At 37.4% G+C, this 20,759-nt stretch overlaps 1 protein-coding gene across 2 annotated transcripts in view; it reads left to right on the top strand.

Annotated features, from left to right (window-relative positions):
- Positions 1-433: 433 nt before the first annotated feature.
- PRKD3 (protein kinase D3) overlaps positions 434-20,759 on the top strand; it is an 85,783-nt gene continuing 65,457 nt past the window's right edge. Inside the window, exons 1-3 of one of the 2 annotated variants that reach the window (XM_035000913.1) lie at positions 497-604; positions 4,233-4,294; positions 7,885-8,840. In XM_035000913.1, the coding sequence (XP_034856804.1) occupies positions 8,553-8,840 (288 nt within the window). In that variant the 5' untranslated portion in view covers positions 497-604; positions 4,233-4,294; positions 7,885-8,552. Of the gene's footprint in view, positions 605-4,232; positions 4,295-7,884; positions 8,841-20,759 lie in introns of both variants that reach the window. The other variant, XM_035000912.1, reaches the window with a different exon arrangement.

Raw genomic sequence — 20,759 nt, 5'->3', positions numbered from 1 at the left:
GTGCAGAATGCCCGGGGCTGCGGCGCCAGGCGGCCACCTGGCGGGCAGGCCCGAGGGAGGAAAACGTGGCGAGCAGGGAGAAGGGCGCTCAGGGTGGAAACTGCTCTCTGCTGTGGACCCCTTCCAAGTCCCCCGTTCAAGTTGTCACCTCTTGGTTCCTTGCCACCGTGGCGTCTGTGAGAGCGGACGATAAAAGAGAAAAAGGCAATGATGGGGCTCAAGTACCATGTGTAACTGGTTTAAATGCACGGCCGCTCCCCGCTCCCCCGCGCCCACGGAGACACAGGGACGTCCGAGGGCGCAGAGCTCCCGCTGCCCCTGCACGGTGCAAAGGCACAGTGACATCCCCGCGCGGCTACCACCCGCTCGGGCCCGCCCGGAAACTACAGCTCCCGGCAGGCCCCGCGCCGGCCGCGCGCCCCCGCCCCGCACGCCCCGGCCTCCCCTCCCCCGGGCCTCAGGACGGGACGGGGAGGAGGGAGGGAGGAAGGGGCGCCGGCGGCGGGCGGGATCCTGCGAGGCGCGTGAAGCCTCGCTGGCGCCTCGTCTGGGACCCAGACGCTGGCGGCTGCGGAGTTTCTCACGACCGGCGGAGCTCGCCTCTGTAAGTAGTCGCCTCAGGGAGCGCGGATCAGACACCGAAAAAGTTAGCGCCGCCGCGGCCGCTGCTTTGTTCTCGCGGCCCGTCGGGTGAGGCGGCGGCGGCCCTTCCCCCACCCTCCCGCACGCGGCGGCGGCGGCGGCGGCGGGACTCGGGACTCGGGCCCCGCGCGGGGCTGGGCGGCGACCGCCGGGGCTGGGCGGGAAGTTGGCGGAGCGCGCGGCTGGAGGAGCTGGCGGGGGGCGCCGCGGCGAGCGGGGGCGCCCGCGCGGCCGCCTGACGGGGCCAAGTTCCGGCGTGGGCGCGGAGGCCAACTTGGGTCCGCGCTCCGCGGGCGACCACCGCCCGCGACCGCCTCGGGAGCCGGCTCTTTCGGGGTGCCTCCCGCTGGCTCCCGACGCCAGACCGGCCACAGTGAAGCTGCCGGATCCGGGATGAGCCTTTTTTTCTTTTCATTTCACCACTTCGCCTTGTAGCCGTCTCAAAGGAGTGAGTAAATGGTGCTTAGAAAACGTGGGAGCCCCCACCCCAGTTTCCTGACTGTGCTTAGAGTTTTGCAAGTTGCAGCCTTGCTCTGAGTTGTTCTTACCCCCGGGAGGTTTTTCTTGAGATGAAACGCTGAGGAGTGCGACTGTTCCTTTGAGCGGTAACAATAACCGCATACTACTCGATTGCCAGTTGGGTATTTTATTTGAAGTCATCGCAGCATAGGCCTTGCCGACTGCAGGCACGAGTATAAATCAAGCGACAAGCGTGTGTGAGACCTGCAGACTTTTCCATACACAGATTGATGGCTTGGGCATAACTGTCTCTTCAACCACACCCATCCCCACAGGAAGTAAGATATCGGTGTCATCTTTGATAAGGAAGGATAAATTACACCCTGAACTACTAGTTTGTACTACACAGCTTTAATGAGCTGTAGCCGCAAATGAAACAAAAACTTTTTAGATGCCTTAATCTGTACCCTAGAAAATGCTGTCTTGTATTACTCTGACACAGCTTCTGCTTTGTACTTAATGTTGCAGTTCTTTCCTACATTTTTAGCGACGGTGATTTCGCTTAGATCAAGTTTACTTACCAACTTATAATGCGTCGAGGTCGGGGAATACCTCTGGATCTGCTGCTGAGGACATCCATCAAGTTCCCTGACCTAGCTCTGGACTTCTGAGTTTTATTTTATCAAAGAACTTTTTCTTCCTCCCCTGTTAGGATCTGAATTGAGAGTAAGCATGAAAATTCAGCCAGAAAGAAGTTCCAAGTTTTAGGAAAAGTATTTTAAACATGTCACAGAAGCCTTCATGTTAGGTTTTGCTTCAGCGGGTAATATAGATGTGGTAGACCTGATCAGATACGCTTGGAGTATTTGACAAGCCAGTTTCCATACTAAGTTCTATAATTTGGTGGATAGCATTTCACTTTTTAGGATGACTCACATTCAAGATGTTGACTGTTTCATAGCTTGAGACTAATGTTTTTAAGCATCTCAGATAGTAGTGAGTCTTTTAGATACCCAAATTTTATAAGTTTTCAGTTTCAACAGATGACCTCTTTAAAATCGAAATTTCTCTCAGTGGGTTGATTTTAACACTGGCATATGCAAAAAAGGCTTTAATAAATCAAGCTTTTGGACATTAAAAATTTAAAATTACATTAGAATTGAAAAAAACCTCATTTAAATGCACTTTTAAGGGACATTTTCTCGTCTTTTAAAAAGACTTTCTAAAACTGATGAAAATATTACCATATTGAAATTAATTGCTCGTTTTTAAAAGAAACTGCTTTTACAGAACTGGCTGTATGGGGAAATTATTTGCTAGTACAGATTTTTATTTGGTTTAGTAATAATCTTATGGTTCACAGCCTTCTGTGCTGGTACTACTTTTGAGTCTCCGATTATGTAATTTAAATTGAACTTGTATGTGTGCCTCTTTGGAGCAGTGGAAAAATTTGAGATGATATACTTAGGAGATGTTTTAATTTTAATTTTAGTGCAGAAAAAAGGTTTTCTCCACTTGTGTGGTTAGTTTACAGTGACATTGTGTGAGAAATTGCTCATTGGCTGTTAGCCAGTCAGATTTCTCAGATACCACTGGGGCAAAGAGAGGCGATGAAGGTCCATCAAGCCCAGCATAGATTGATACAGCATTGGCCAGGTTGGCAGACTGTAATCTTATTATGGGATAAACTTTTCAGTGCCTGAGCAGAGAGCAGACATGGTGTGCTCTCTGTACTCTCTCTGAGAGTGGAAGGACCGAGGTTCAAATATCACTGGTCCAGATGAGCAGAATTTTAGCAACAAACAATTTAGTTGAATGCTGAGCTCTTAGGAAAAGTATTATATTAACCTAAGGTATTTTTGAAAATATATAAATAGATGTCGGGATTGCTACAGACTACGATTTAAAAAAACCAACAAAGTTATTTGAATTGTTAATACAGTATACAATATAAAAACAACACTAGGATTATTAAGCCAGGTCAAGCCTGTATCAAGGCAAAACATAGACATTGACTACAGGACAGTAATCAGGATTGCACTGAAAAAGGCCACATGTTTTTTTATGTGCTAAAGGAATACGTGTACATATCAACAGGAGGGAAAAAAAAAAAAAAGACCCTCCATTCATTAGCATTCCTAGCACACAAAACTCAGTTGAACCAGGACAACCCATTACTGGTAGGAAGTCATGGTAAATATTATGCTATTCGGGATAGGAAAAGCATTTTACCTCTTTAGGCTTTACTGATTACGGAAAGGACACTGGCTATACTAAATAATGAGCTTCCTTTTGAAGTATTTAAGAACTGGATTTGTTTTGTCTTCCTGGAATCCTCTTCCCTCCTCTCTCTCCTTCCCTGACTCCTACTTATCCTTTAGGTCTTAGCTTAAGCACCACTTCCTTAAGGTCACCTTGCGTGAGACCCCAGTTTAAATTAGGTCCTTTAAGTATACTTTGTCATATCGCTTTTTTTATTTTGTAGTTAACTTGCTATTTATGTGAATGGTATTTGTTTAATATGTGTGTCCCACATCACACTGCATATCTAGAGAGAGCAGTAGCCATGTCTGTTTTGGTTACTGCCATATAACCACAGTGTCTCTAGTAACAGTCTGGCAGATAATAGGCACTCAGTAAATGTTGAATGAAATGCTGCTATTTGAGCTTCTAATTCGAGGCTTTGCTAAATTATGAGATATGTACATGCAGGGGGGAGGTAAGGGAGTGAGAGAGAAAGGTAGATCAACTTGTGTTGTTACCATAAATTAATGGACCTGTTTTACCTTGTCTGTAGTAATAGAGCAGGGTGGGCTCAAGATTCCTTTAATATTTCATCTTTTGATTCCATTCAACAGTGGTGATGGATATATAAGCTCATTTGAGTTGGATATGTGACACATAACTCCCCAAAAGAATATTTTAAATGTTCCAAATAAACATACTAGAAATGCTTGCCGACTCATGGCTGCTAGAAACAAACATATCTAATTGATATACAGTTTATAAATTAGTAATTGTCTTGTCTCAGTTTTCCTAATTGAAACATAAAGGCAAATTAAATTATAGTTATTAGATTTTTTGATATTAATCTTAATATTTTTCATCCTACATCTTGTTGCATCTTACAGAGCAAATCAGGGTTCCATAAAATAAAAGGAGAGAGAAGACAGATGGGATGAGTGGGCAGAAGGTAATATGACAGCTCATTTAGTTTCTTCTATTTGTTTTCATGCTGAAACTTTAAAAAATACTTTTTATACAAAGTGTAACATAGTTTATTAATAGTTATCAATAGTTCTGACAGATTGGCTGATTGTATTATTAGTTACTGTTATTTGGCTAACATTAACAGGTATAATAAAATGAAAATTTAGTGGGAAGACATCCATTGAAAATAAATTATTACTGAACACAGCAGCATCTTGTATTTTGAAGTATTTAACCTGAATACAGTATTATTCATAGATATTTTATTACCTTTTTTATGATAGTTGTTCAGCTTTTGAAACTACGCGAGTTGTATATGTTAAGTAGCTCATCTCAGGAGGAAACCTGTTCTGTTGTTAGGCTGTTGGAGGTGGAATGAAATAGTAGAAAGAACGTGGGCTTTGGAGTCAGGGAAACTTTTGTTTGAATCCGAGTTCCATCTCATATTAGATGTGAACAAGCAACTTCTCTGAAACTCTGGTTCCTTTTCTGTAAAACAGAGTCAAACAAATCCCCTCGGGTTGTTGTAAGGGTGTAATGATGTATCATATCTCAGTTGCAGCGTTTAGCATAAATTATTTTAATTATTAATTCTTTCATGTAATTACTATGAAAATTGTTGGAAGTTACTGAGCTCTATTGCAATAGCTCTATCCTCATAACGTCCTGTGAGGTAAACAAGTACTGCTGTTATCTTCATTTTACTTCTCTGTGGTGATACTGAGTAAAGCTGATTATTCTCTTAACACCTTTTCAAATATTTGAAGACCATTATTCTATTTAGCTTTGTTAAGCATATATTTGTCACACGACATTGTCTTAACCCTTATCTGGATACATGCTTTTATTATTTTTAATCAGTATAGCTCTTAAAAATGTGGAGTGTAGAAATGAATGCAATGGTAATGTAGGCTGACTAGCAACAGAGTTTACAGATTGACGTTGATATGTTCTCAGGGTCCGAGGGAGTTAGATTTGCACTGGTTCTTTTAGTCACTGATTAGCAGCCCTTGTTAAACTCTTAGGTGGCTAACTCCACTTACGAAGAGCTTCTAAGTGAGCACTTCATTTCTTCTCCATTGCACATTTTACTTTTGAAACTAAATGTAAAGCTTTACACTCACCCTTGTTACATCTCACTTTAATTTTAGTTTGTTTCTCCTGGATTGTACACTCTGGGGATTTTATAAGCATGTCTTCTGTGTCTTTATCTTATAAATAATCAAAATCAATGTAGGGCCAAGGACAGAGGTCCAGGGCACATCCCCTAAAGACTTTTTCATCTAGGTTGATATAGACCAGTAAACTTACCCAGCTACACTAATACCCAACTCACACTCAACTTATTTGCAAAAACAGCGTAAAAAACCATCTTGAATACTGTTTTGGCCAGAATACACTTTTTTCCCCTGGCTTTGCTAATTGTGTGATCTTGGGCAAGTACTTTAATTTCTAAGACTGTTTTTTCAACTATAAAATAGGTTGTTGCAGAGGATTAGATGAAGTAACACATATGAGGCGTTTCGAACAGTGTCTGACACATAGTTGGAGCTCAGTGACCACAAGTTATTATTCTTCTTTCCTGCATCTAAGAAGTGTAGTAATCAGTCTCTTTCAAGATGTAAATGTATTGGATTTGGCATTATTTGTTTGAATTCATGCTGTCATCTAGTGATTATTATATTCTTTTTTAAGTATTCAGGAACCACTTGTTTTCACAATCTATTCTCAGATTTGACTAAAGGTTAATATTAAGTTTATATGTCTGTGCTTTCTGGAATCCACTTCCCCACTCCTCCAGCTCATAAAATTTGAAGCACCTCTGACCCATCTCCAGGCCCTGATTGGTTCTTTCTGAGCTCTTTCTCCAAGGTTATAGGAGTCAGCTTTGTGATTATACTTGCTAATTGCTTTAGCAGCATAGAATGAAGTGCATCTGGAACCAAAGACTTGCACTCATATAAAGTTGTTTTAGTCTCTCATTCACCAGGCTTGGGTTTCGGTTCTCATTGCTCTTCTACAACTAGTTTAAAAACTGAGAGAAGATAAGCAAAATAAAAGTTGAGCAATTCTGCCTTCTCTGCGTGCTCTCTCAACCTTAACAACATCCTCTCTGAGCAGTGATTCTCTCAGTTCCTTGTTCTCTTTGACAATGTGTTATTGTGGAGACAGCACTTGGTAAGAAGGTATAGAGACTTAGGTACTAATTCCCACTCTGCCTCTTTTTTTTTTTTTTTTTTTTAAGATTTTATTTATTTTTGCTAGAGAGAGAGAGACCAGTGGAGGGAAGGGGCAGAGTGAGAAGCAGGCTCCCCGCTGAGCAGGGAGCCTGATATGGGACTCAATCCCAGGACCTGGGATCATGCCCTGAGCTGAAGGCAGACGCTTAACCAACTGAGCCACCCAGGTGCCCCTCCCCCCCTACCACTCCTCTTAATACCCATGTGATGCTGGGCACATTGCTTTATCTGCTTGTGCTTCTGTTTTTTCATCTGCAGAAATCATATTTGTCTCCAAAGAGATATGCATGAGGTAAAGTATGTAAAACATTTATAAGATGTTAAGTGCTGTACCATATAAGGTGGAATAATATTTTTTTGAATATAGTTATAAAAGTTTTTGTTATCTTTAAGCAATTTTTTCTAAGCCTTAGTTTTTCCTGAGCTTTCAAATTCCTGTTACCATATCTGTATGTTTTTGCTCTTCTGTTATGTTCACCTAATTTATCTAGCCCCATTAACTACTGTCCAGAGAGTCATTCTGCAGCCACATTGGATGCTTCACTCTTTTTCATCATTGGAATTATTTACAGGTATATATGTAAAATTTAGAAAGATCCCTTGTGAGCCATTTCACTTAGGCCATCAGGGTCATACCTTTTGTTTTTGAACTGTCTATTATAAACTGTGATACATTTGTAACTGAGCCTAGTACTCTATCTTTTTTTACTTTTAGAAACCCTTTATAATAAGATCACTTTCTCCTGTGATCCTGTCATCAATACATCGTTCACAATATAACTGTGCATAGTATGTTCCCTTCTGCTTCCTTAGCTTTCTGAAAGAAGTCTGTCAACAAAGCAAGTCAACAATCATATTTTGGCAGAATTAGATTTTTTGATATAAAAAAAGAATACTTTTGACGTGTCTTTATTAGGACAGTATTATACATCTTTTGTATGGCTGAGTGGTTTGTACTTTAGTTCTATGACAGTGTCCATTTTAACCTTCTTTTAGTCCCTTCTATATTTCGTTGTTTCTCTCCTAACTCAGTTGTATATTTGTGGAATAAAAGTGTTTGATCTTCAGGTTTCAGGTATTAGTGAGGAGTGCCAGGGACTTGGTGGTGGTGGTGGTGGTGAGCAGGAGGCTCTCCCTAAAATTATACCTCTAAGAAAATAATGTCTCTGTTAACTAGACCCCCCCCGCAAAATGGCTACCCATTAGGATTCTTGGTGAATTACAAACATACAACCAAAACTTATCATTTAAAAAAAATACAGGGATTATTGGTTTTTTAAAATAATGTCAAATGAGTATAAAATATTAAGAGTGTTTTTAAAATTCCTTCCAGGCTGACTGCATTTCAGAAAGCATCAACTTTTCTCAGTGGACCCATTCATCAAGTGAAATATGCCTGTACTGTTTTAAAAAGTTTTGTGCTTCATCATGGAAAAATTTGCCCCCCCAAAAATGAAAGTAAAGACATTTGAAAAGGTGATTTAAGGTATGGACATTTGAAAAAGTGTCCCATCAAATCAGTAAACCTCAAGATAAGGGTTAAATAGATTAATCCTAAACACTTATTTTTTAAACCAGGAGGATTTCATCTTAATAGAAAAACAACTTTTATTCACTATGTATTCTCTGAAATTAAAAGAGAGAGACAAGAGTAGACTTAAAAGAAAATAAATGAAGATGGTTAGTAAAGAAGCAATGTCAACTCTTTTCTGATGAGGAAAATACAGTGATGTTAAATCCTTTCCAAATCTCTGGTTGTGGTCCTAAAGACAAGACTCCTTTTTGATGGGACTGATACTAAGGGAAGTAGGACCTTTTGTGTATTCAACTCACAGTTGTAGAAGTTGCAATCATTGGCATGAGTGGCTTAAAAGAGGAAATAAAGAAGTTTTCAATTAAATCCAAAAGTACAGTCATTTTTTTACTGCTGTGATTTTAAAAGCCTCTTCATAACCACTGAAAAAAAATTGACAACTATTTTAAAATATTAAAGAAAGGCAGATGTCTGCAAACAATTCCCCTCCATCAGCCCAGAAGTCTGTATTACCTGCAACTCTTCCTGCTGTGCTTCCAGCTCCTTCTCCGTGTTCAAGTCCTAAAACAGGACTCTCTGCCCGACTCTCTAATGGAAGTTTCAGTGCGCCATCACTCACCAACTCCAGAGGCTCAGAGCATACAATTTCATTTCTGCTGCAAATTGGCCTTACACGGGAGAGCGTTACCATCGAAGCCCAGGAACTATCTTTATCTGCTGTCAAGGATCTTGTGTGCTCCATTGTTTATCAAAAGGTACCGTGCATGCTATTTATGTCAATAGTTTTTCTAATTAATATTGTATCTAACGCCTTCCTATAAGTTATACATGCAACAGTGAGTTAACATATATGGATCAATTGTTTATATCCTAATTTGGATCATTTTGGTAGAGTGCTAATAGATTAGAAGCCTAAAGTCTGAAATTTCAGATTTCAACAACTGGAGCCTTTATCCTAACTTTAAAATACTGCCTATTTATTTTTTCTTTTAAGAGCAGGAAAATCCATATAAAATCAAGAGGACTTGAGAAATCTCATTTGTTTTTAGAGAAAACAGGAGGCAGAGAATACAAGGCATCCAGGTGGCTTACCAAAAGGATGGGACACAGCTGTGGCTGAGTCCCAGGTCCACACCTGTTTTTCCTAGGTGCCTCATATTCTGCACTCTTTTTTGTACCTTCTTCCCTTTAGGTCTTGATTTCGCCTATACTGCCATTTAATATGAGAATACCATTCTCTCTTGCTTAACAATATTGGTAAATGAGTTTTGCATATATGACAATATAGAAAAAATTTGAAATTGAGGGTGGTTTTATTTTGTTTCCCTTTGCCTACCTCATGCCCTATACTATACCATTTTTTAAGGAACCTTAACTAAATGTCTTTAATAATCTTGATTTGATGGGTAAGTAGGTATGTTCTCTATTTTGTCATAGACCTATATGTTTAAGTAGTAAGAATTGGTTACATTTTATTTTTAATGGACTGAGCATATGTTTCAGATATGTTTCAAACAAATTAGTGTATTTTTTATTGGAAAAATCGTATCAGGTGAGAATAATATATTTGTATTTAGGCTCCTCATTTTACTGTTTTTGTTTTAATTTCTTATGCTTTATATGATTTGTTACTATCTTCTGATGTAGAAGTAATTAACAGTCTTAAAAAAATGTTATGCGGTTTGTAGAAATAGCCTATGCCTCCTGTGTAGTAACAGTAACTTGTCTATTGAAATGTAGCCTAAAGATTCACTTTCCTTTTGTAGATCTGTAGAATCATCTGCGTGTCTTTTAAGTATTTTTGCTTTTATTTTCCCTTTCATTAAATGTTATAGGAGTTTTTCACAAATATCTTGGCAACTAGGTTTTTAATTTAAAGATAAGAATTTATCTAAATAACTACAATTTGTAACTTGAATGTTTCCTTTTTATTTGAGCCTATAGAAATTTATAACTAATATTTTGGTAGAATCTGTATTATTGTTTTCAATCTTAACAAATTTCATTTCATTCTTATATTCATACAGAGGCATACTGATTTTCTACAGGATTATTTTAGAATTCATGTTACTTCATCTTTAATACAGATGTGAGATGTGGGTCAGATGGGTTAACTCTTAGGAAACTAGATTAAACATCATAATCCATGAAAAAATACAGTGATGCCAAGGAAATAGGATAGAGCTGGAAAAATAACTCAGGGTAAACTTTATATAGATATAAAATAGAATTATTGATTATAGAGATAGCATAAAATGAATATCATAGTAAACTGAATTTGAATCAATATTATAGTGAAATGGGGATGTATTTGGCAAAAATATATAGTATATATAGGCATAAGCATATTACACATTCCTTTTGACATTTGCTGGGATCCTAACTGTTGTTTAAGTGTAGTGTAAGAGTTTTGAGCTTGAAACTAGGTCAGCTGTATTTATTTACTGTATAACTTTGCACAAGTGATTTGACTTCTCTGGATTATAGTTTCCAAATCTATCAAATGATTGAGTTGGGATGATTTCTGGTGTGTAATTCCAGCAGTGAGATTCTGAATCATTTAATCTAAATTTGGGTCTTCACTGCTAGAGACAGATAAGAGAGAAAGGAGTTTCAAGGGATGACCTGTTTCAGGCTAAATCAGAGAAAAATCTTAAGGGAACCAGCTCAGATCCTAAGATTTTCTAGAGATGTTTCATGGATCCCTAACTCATCTGGAGGATGGAAAAACCTGTCAGAAGTTCTTTCTCGTTTTTACCTTTCCTCTTGTCTTGGGCACTTGCTCATCAGTCATCCATTTTACACATGTACAGCTCCAGGTTTACTGCCAGGACTGTCATGGACACACCTGCTTTTCTTTTATCTATTCTTAGTAACTGCATCTACCTGAACCTTCTAAAAGATAGGGTACTGGTTAAATTTTAGGAAATAGATTAATCAGATGTCCCTTCCCTCAAAAAGCTTAAAGTCTACTGAAGGAAACCTATTCACCAGAGTAAAACATAAAAAGTAGAAAGTGAAGTTACAGAGTGCCCTTCTCACTTTGATAAAGGATGTAGAAGACTTGGAACAGAAAGTAACATTTCATTTGATACTTAATGAGCAAGATTTCAATAATATAGGAGGTGAGGAATACATTCCAGGCAAAAGAATCAGGAGGAGCAAAGATACAGAAAAGGAAAAGAGGAAGATTATAATAGGCAACATTTATTGAGTGCCTACTCTATGTCAGGAGCTTTACATGCACTTTCTAACTAATCTCACAAGTTTGTGGTGCATCTCAAACTGTAATGTGTATGCCAATCATCTAGTGATTGTATTAAGATACAGATTTTGAATGAGTAGGTTTGGGGTGGCTCTGCATTTGTAATATACTCTTAGGTGGTATTGATGTTCCTTCTCCAAGGACCTCACTGAGTGGAATGGGTATAGGTGATATAATTGCTGCTGAATAAAGGAAGAAACTAAATTTCAGAGACATTTAATTACTTGCTGAAAGTCAGACTTCAAACACAGATCTTTTTTTTTTTTTTTTTGAGATTTTATTTATTAGACAGCAAGAGAGAGTGAACAGAGGTCGCACGTGAGTGGAGGGGAGGAGCAGAGGAGGAGGGAGAAGCAGGCTCCCTGCAGGGAACCACACGTGGGGCTGGATCCTAGGACCCCAGGACCATGACCTGGGCCAAAGGCAGACGCTTAATTGACTGAGCCACCCAGGTGCCCCCAAACACAAGTCTTTTTTAACTTATAAATCTGTATCCTCTTTTCACTGCCCCACACTACCTGCCTCATGCCAAAAAAAGTTTCACACTTGATTCCTGTAAGAGTGTAGATTTAACAAAGGTCTATGTGCAGCAACCCAACATGATCAGATTTGTGTTTTGGAAAGCTTAAATGTGTAACCAAGTATGACATAAAGTAAGGAGATCAGCTAAGAAGCCATTGTAATGAAGATCTGAACTGAGATGGTTGGAAAGTGATGATGATATATTTGAAAGGTATTGGGAAAGTAGTGTTGGTAAAATTTAATAGCCTGTTGGACATAGAGGAAGAGCAAAGGATGGAAGGGCAGCGTGGGTGACTAGATGGGTGGTGATGCTGGTAACCAAGATAGAAAATTCAGGAAGAAAAGTAGCGTTTTTCTGGGGGAGATAATGGGACTGATTTTTATCAAACTTTAATAAGACAGAGTTCCTGTGTTCCAGAAATTTTTGAAGATTATGGCCCTAGTGTTCTGCTATGACTCTTGAAATGGAATCATTATCCTCCAGAAGAACCTTCCCATCTCTCTTTTTTTTTTTTAAGATTTTATTTATTTATTTGACGGAGAGAGAGAGACAGCGAGAGAAGGAACACAAGCAGGGGAAGTGGGAGAGGGAGAAGCAGGCTCCCCGCTGAGCAGGGAGCCCGATGCGGGGCTTGATCCCACGACCCTGGGATCATGACCTGAGCCGAAGGCAGACGCTTAACGACTGAGCCATCCAGGCGCCTCCCCATCTCTCTTTTTATAGAGAAACTAACAAGGCTGAAAAGTGATGAAAAGAGCTTAGTTTAGGGGACCAGAAGAAAGGTCTCTAAAAGTTAGTGAAATAAACCCAGAGGGCAACCCAAGTTTTAAATTAAGCGAGGAGGGTTACCTGACTTACAATTTCATTTTAATAATATTTTAGATATTTTAAAATCTATTTTTAATCTAGTCATAATACCAAAGGTATATTCCGTCTGTTTTACATTTTTTGCCATCCAAAGCTAACAGTGTATTAGTAATAATTGACCACAGACATAAGGAATGGGAATTTGACCCCAGATTCAAGAATAGAGTTTACAAATTTACAGATTTGTAAGGCTTTTTAAAGTACCACTGTAGTGATCCAAGGTGTAGTTTGTGGGATTCTTTAAAAGTTTTTGCAGCTATTAAAAAAGGAAACATTTTGTGTGTACATGGATGGGGGAGAGGGAGATCTGCAAGATATATAGGATATATAGATAACGTACGTGCAGAACAGGGCATACTATGCTATCATTTTGTATTACACACACTTAAACATACATATATACGCAGACATTTAATTTCTTGATTGCTTTTATTTTTTTATTTTATTTATTTATTTTAAAGATTTTATTTATCTATTTGACAGAAACACAGTGCGGGGCTCGATCCTAGGACCCTAGGATCATAACCTGAGCCGAAGGCAGATGCTTAACGACTGAGCCACACAGGCGCCCCTCTTGATTGTTTCTAGATGACTTTGGAAGGAGAGATAGGTTTCTTCCAGGAAGGGAACTAGTGACTGGGGAATAAGAGTGAAAGGGAGATTTACATTTCATTGTATACCCTTGTGTGCCTTTTGAATTTTGTGCCTTATGCATGTATTCCATATTCAGAAATAATATTTAAATATTTTTTAGAAAATGCAATGATCTAAAAAGAATATTACATTTTTAAATTATTTTACTGGGTAAGATTGGATTTTATAGTTTTTCTAGCACCTTTCAGACATTAAATAGAAATGTGCCATATAATATATGCAGTTATTTTTTTTCCTTAAGAGCTATTTTTATTAGGCGTTTGTTTTTAAAAAATCGGATAAGATATAATTTATCTATAATAAAATCCATCCCTGTTGAGATCATAAGTTTGATGAGTTTTAGCAATTTTATGTGGTTGTGCAACTATCACCCATTCAAGATCTAGAGCATTTCCATCAGCCCATAAGTTCCCTCTTGTACTTTTGCAGTCCTCTTTCCTCATCCTGGTCCTGCGCCACCACTGCTCTGCATTCTGTTACTATGGTTACACTTTTTTTAGATTTTCATATTAACGAAGTCATAGTATGTAGTCTTTTGTCCTGCCATCTTTCACATACCTCAGTGTTTTGTGTTTTTGTTTTTAATTCATCCATGCTGTTAGGTATGTCAGTAGTTCCTTTTTGTTGCTGAGTACTGTTCCATTGTATGGATACACTATACTTTGTTTATTCAGTAATCAGTTGATTGATATTAGAGTTTTTTCTAATTTGGGGGCATTATGAATAGAGTTGCTATGAACATTCTCATTCACATCTTGATTGTAGATACATGTTTTCATTCCCTTGGGATAAATATTTAGGAGGAAGATGGCCATATCCTTGCCAACACTTGGTATTTCTAATCTTTTTAATTTAACTGTTCTGGTTGGTGTGTAGTAATATCTCCTTGTGGTTTTAATTTGCATTTTCCTAATGACTAATGAGATTGGTTATCTGTCCATGGGCTTAATTGCTATTCACATATTTTCTTTAAGTTCTGTACAGATTGAGGTATAAAAGTTCTTAAACATCTTAGATACAAGTTCTTATCAAATATAAAATGCAGATATTTTCTTCCAGTCTGTGGTTTCTTTTCATCCTCTCTCTTTTTAATCTAAATAATAGTCTAAATAATCGTCATTTTAAAGGCTACTGCATTCAGTCATCTTGAAGCATAAAGTTTACAACCAGTTTATTTTGGTCTTTTATGTTGCTTCTAATTTTTTTCCAGTTTTATGGAGATATAATTGATATATAAATTTGTATTAGTTTAAGGTATACAAAATAATGATTTGATATGTGTATATTTAGCAGAATAATTACAATAAATGTAGTTAACATAATATCACCTCCCACAGTTAATTTTTTTCTTGTGATGAGAACTTCCAAGGTCTACTCTCTTAGCAGCTTTCAAATATACAGTAAAGAATTGTTAACTATACACACCATGCTGTACATTACATTGCCAGAACTTATTTATCTTATAACTGGAAGTTTGTACCCTTTGACTACCTTCACTCATTTTCCCCATTCCTGCCCTCTGCCTCTGGTAACCATCAATCTGTTCTCTGTCTCTGTGAGTTAAAGTTATATGAGATTCCACATGCAAGTGAGATCATACAGTAGTTGTATTGCTGTGCTTGACTTACTTCACTTAATAGTGCTTTCAAGGTCCATCCATGCTGTCGCAAATGGTAGGATTTCCTTCTCTTTGTGGCTGAATAATATTCTATATGTGGTATATATACCACAATATCTTTATTCATTCATCCTTGGATGGACATTTGGTTGTTTCCGTGTCTTGGCTATTGTAAATAATGATGCATTGACATGGAGTACAGGTATCTATTAGAGGTAGTGATTTCATTTTCTTCAGATATATACCCAGAAATGGCATTGCTTGATCATATGGTAGTTCTCTTTTTAATTTTTTGAGGAACGTCCATACTCTTTTCTTTCTTTCTTTTTTTTTCTTCATCCGTACTGTTTTCTATAGTGGCTGCACAAATTTAGATTCCCACCAGTGCACAAGGGTTCCCTTTCTTCCACATTCTCACCAACACTTCTTATCTCTTGTCCTATTGATGTTAGCCATTCTGACAGCCAGGAGGTGATACCTCCTTGTGGTTTTAATTTGCATTTTCCTGATGATTAGTGATATTGAGGACCTTTTCATGTGCCTGTTGGCTACTTGTATGTCTTCTTTGGGGGAATGTCTATTCAGTTCTTCTGCCCATTTTTAAATTGGATTGTTGGGGCACCTGGGTGGCTCAGTCGTTGGGCGACTGCCTTCGGCTCAGGTCATGATCCCAGGGTCCTGGGATTGAGCCCTGCGTTGGGCTCCCTCCTCAGCAGGAGGCCTGCTTCTCCCTCTCCCACTTCCCCTGCTTGTGTTCCTACTCTCGCTGTGTCTCTGTCAAATAAATAAAATCTTTAAAAATAAATAAATAGGATTGTTTGTTGTTATTTTTGTTGTTTTTGCCACTGAGTTATAGTTCTTTATATATTTTGGGTATTAAACCCTTATCAGATACATGATTGGCAAATACGTTTTCCACCTTCTGTGGTTGTGTTTTGATTTTTGTCAGTGGTTTCCTTGGCTGAGAAGAAGCTTTATAGTTTGATGTAGTCCCCCTTGCTTATTTTTGCTTTTGTTGCCTTTCCTTTTAGTGTCAAATCCAAAGAATCATTGCCAAGAATGATATCAAGGAATTTATCCCTTATGTTTTCTTCTAAGAATTTTGTGGTTGCAGGTCCTACATTCAAGTCTTAAGTGCATTTTGAGTTGATTTTTGTGTATGGTGTAAAAGAGGGGTCCACTTTCATTCTTTTGCATTTGGCTGTCCCAGTTCTCCCAGCACCATTTATAGAAAAGACTATCCTTTCCATTGTATATTCTTGATTTCTTTGTCATAAGTTCATTGGCCATATATGCATAGGTTTATTTCTAGGCTCTCTGTTCTGTTCCATTGATTTATATGTCCATTCTTGTGCCAATACCATACTGTTTTGATTACTATAGCTTTGAAGTATAGTTTGAAATCAAGAAATGTAAATGCCTCCAGCTTTGTTCTTCTTTCTCAAGATTGCTTTGGCTATTCAGGTTCTTTTGTGGTTTTGTATAAATTTTAAGATTGTTTTTTCTATTTCTGTGAAAAATGCCATTGGAAAATAGGGATTGCATTGAATCTGTAGATTATTTTGGGTAGTAGGGACATTTTAATAATATTCTTCCAGTCCATGAACATAATATTTTTCCATTTATTTGGGTCTTCAGTTTCTTTCATTAATGTCTTATAGATATAATTTTTAGTGTGTAGATCTTTCACCTTATTTTATAGGTTTTTTTATCTGATGATGATTAGTGATGTTGAGGACATCACTAATTTATTTATAGGTATTTTATTTTTGATGCAATTATACATGAGATTGTTTTCTTAATTTCTCTTTCTGATAGTAACTTATTAGTGTATAGAAAGGCAACTGATTATTGTATATGATTTTTGTATCTGGCAACTTCACTGAATTTGTTGATTAATTCTAACAAAATTTTTTGTTGGAGTGTTTCATGTCACCTACAAACATAGACAGTTTTACTTTTTCCTTTCTGATTTAGATGTCTTTTATTTCTTTTTCTTGCCTAATTGTTCTGGCTAGGACTTCCAGTACTATGTTGAATAAAAGTGGCAAGAATGGACATCCTTGTCTTATTCCTGATCTTAGGTTTTCCACTGAGTATGATGTTAGCTGTGGGCTTGTCATATACAGCCCCTGTTATGTTGAGGTATGTTTTCTCTATACCTCACTTGGTTTAGAGTTTTTGTCATGAATTGATGTTGAATTTTATCAAATGCTTTTTCTGCATCTATTGAGATGACTTATTATCCTTTATTATGTTAATATGGTATATCACACTTATTGATTCCCAGATGTTGAATTATTCTTGCATCCCTGGAATAAATCCCACTTGATCATGGTGTATGATCCTTTTAATGTGGTGTTGAATTCAGTTTGCTTATATTTGTTGAGAATATTTGCATCTGTGTTGATCAAGAAAGTTGAGCTATAATTTTTTTTTTCCTTGTAGTGTCATTGTCTGTCTTTAGTATCAGGGTAATGCTGGCCTCATGAGCTTGGAAAAATGTTCCTTCCTCTTATATGGTTTGGAAGAGTTTGAGAACAACTGGTATTAATTCTTTAAATGTTTGGTAGAATTTATCAGTAAAGTAATCTAGCTTTTTTTTGTTTGTTTTGTGAGGATTTTGATTACCAGTTCAATCTTTTTACTATAGAATTGGTCTGTTAATATTTTCTACTCGTTCATGATTCAGGCTTGGTAGGTTGTTCTAGGAATTTATCCATTTTTTCCAAGTGTCCAATTTGTTGGTGTATAATTATTTACAGTAGTCTTTTATGTTCCTTTGTATTTAAGTGGTATCAGTGTCACCTCTTTCATTTGTAATTTTATTTGAGTCCTCTCTTTTCTTTAAGCTAAAGGTTTGTTTTGCTTATCTTTTCAAAAAAACTAGCTCTTAGTTTCATTGATCTTTTCTGTTGTCTTTTTAGTCTCTATTTGATTTAATTTCACTATGATCTTTGTTACTTCTTTCCTTCTGCTAACTTTGGGCTTAGTTTGTTACTTTTCTAGTTCCTTGAGGTGTAAAGTTAGGTTGTTTATTTGAGATCTTTTTCTTCATGTACGTGTTTACTGCTATGAACTTTGCTCTCGGAACTTATGCATCCCGTAAGTTTTGGTATATGTATTTTTCATTTGTCTCAAGGTATTTTTTTATTCTCTTTTGATCTCACCTTGACTAGTTGTACAATTCATGTTATTTAATGTCCACATAGTTGTGAATTTTCCAGGGTTTTTTTTTTTTTTTGTAATTGATTTCTAGTTTCATACCATTGTCATAGGAAAAGATGTTTTATATGATTTCAGTCTTCTTAAATTTATTAAGATTTGTTTTGTGGCCTAACGTGATCTGTCCTGGAGGATGTTCCATGTTTGCTTGAGAAGAATATGTATTCTGCTGCTTTTGGATGGAATGTTACCGTAAATGTTAAGTGTCTGGTCTAATGTATAGTTTAACTCCAGTGTTCCTTTTTTGATTTTCTGTCTGGGTGATCTATCCATTGTTGAAAGTGCAGTACTAAAATCCCTTTATTATTGTGTAGTTGTCTATTTCTTCTTTCAAGTCCGTTAATATTGGCTTTATATACTTTATATATTTAGGTGCCCCTATGTTGGGTGCATAAATATTTGCAAAGATTATATCCTCTTGTTGGATTGACTCCTTTATCACTATATAATGACCTTCTTTGTCTCTTATTACAGTCTTTGGCTTAAAGTCTATTTTGTCTGGGGGTGCCTGGGTGGCTCAGTCGGTTAAGCGGCTGCCTTCAGCTCAGGTCATGATCCCGGGGTCCTGGGATTGAGCCCCGCATCGGGCTCCCTGCTCAGTGGAGAGTCTGCTTCTCCCTCTCCCTCTGCCTGCCTCTCTGCCTACTTGTGCTCTCTGTTTGTCAAATAAATAAATAAAATCTTTAAAAAAAAAAAGTCTGTTTTGTCTGATCTAAGTTAGTTTATGTACTTTTCATTATAATATGCTATATTCTTTGTTCTCTTAACAGTATCATTTGGAGAGCCAAAATTTCTAATTTTAATGAAATACAATTAATTTTTTTCTTTATGGATAGTGCTTTTGTTTCATATCTAAAAAATATTTGCCTGAATGAAGATAAGAAAGATTTTGTCCCCTGTTTTCTCCTGGAAGTTTCATAATTTCAGCTTTTATCTTTATAATCCATATGCTAGTTCTGTGGGACTACCACAGCTGCATGGCTTAAGCAATAGAAATTTTTCTGACAGTTTTTGAGGCTAGCTGTCTGTAACTGAGATATCAGTAGAGTTTGTTCCTTCTGTGAGGGCTGTGAGTGAGAATCTGTTTCATGCCTCTCTCCCAGCTTCTAATGGCCTCAGGCATTCCTTAGCTTATAGATGGTATTCTTCCTATGTTTTCATATTGACTTCTCTCTATAAATGTCTGTCTGTGTTGACAAATTTCCTCTTTTTATAAGGTCACAGCCCTATTGGGTTAGGGCCCTCCTTAATGACTTCATTCTAACTGGATCATCTATCTACAGAAACCCTATTTCCAAAGGTCACATTCACAGGTTCTGGGGGTTAGGATTTTAACATCTTTTGGAGGAACACAACTCAACTCGTAACAATCCATTTCAAAAATATTTTGGGGGGTGCCGGGGTGGCTCAGTGGTTAAGCGTCTGCCTTCGGCTCAGGTCATGATGGGATCAAGCCCCACATTGGGCTCCCTGCTCCATGGGAAGCCTGCTTCTCCCTCTCCCACTCCCCCTGCTTGTGTTCCCTCTCTCGCTGTCTCTCTCTCTCTGTCAAATAAATAAATAAAATCTTAAAAAAAAAAACAAAACTGTAAACCGCTTCCAACCCATTCATCTGAATTTATTTAAAAAAATAATAATTTTTGTATATGGTGTGAGATAAAGGTTGAACTTCATTTCTTTGCATTGGACATCAAATTTTTTCAGGATCATTTGTTGAAAAGACTATTCTTCCCTCACTGAATTACTTTAGGACCTTTATTGTAAATCAGTTAACCATACATTTTGATCTATTTCTGAACATTGTTTTGCTTTATTGGCCTATATCTGTGTACCCCTAAACTGATTTCACATTGTCTTGAATTCTTTAATTTTATAAAGACATGAGGTCAGGTGCATTAAGTCCTCCAACTTTGTTCTTTTTTCCAAAATTGTTTTGACCAGTCTGTGTCCTTTGCATTTCCATTAAAATCAACTTGACAATTTCTACAAAAAGAAAACCCTATAGAAATTGTGTACATCATTTTGCTGATGGTTTTGGTGCTATTATAAATGGGGTTTTGGTGCTATTATAAATGGGACTTTAAAAAAAATCTCAGTCTGATTTTTCATTTTATTATATAGAAATATTGTGATTTTTGTACATTGACATTGTGTCCTGCAACCTTGCTAAACTCATTTATTACTTCTAGTAACTTTAAAAAATTCTTTAAGATTCTCTATATAGATGATCTTGTCTTTTGTAAATAAAGATAGTTTTATGTTTTGCCTTCCAAAATTTCATTTCATTTTCTTGTTTTGTACTGGAGGCTAAACCTCCAGGACTATATTGCATAGAAGTGGTAAGAGTGGACATCTGTGCCTTGTTACCACTCTTAAAAGGAACAGCATTTGGTCTTCCACCATTAAGTTGCTTGTAAATTTTTTTAGATGTTCTTCATCAAGTTAAGGCAATTCCTGTCTATTCCTAGTTGGCTTAGACTTTTTATCTTGAATGACTGTAAATTTGTTAAATACTTTTTCTG

This window comes from Mirounga leonina, unplaced genomic scaffold (genome assembly GCF_011800145.1).
Source record: "Mirounga leonina isolate KUSES-001 unplaced genomic scaffold, KU_Mleo_1.0 Mir_125, whole genome shotgun sequence".
NCBI lineage: Eukaryota > Metazoa > Chordata > Mammalia > Carnivora > Phocidae > Mirounga > Mirounga leonina.
This window is presented reverse-complemented; position numbering and strand designations above follow the sequence as displayed.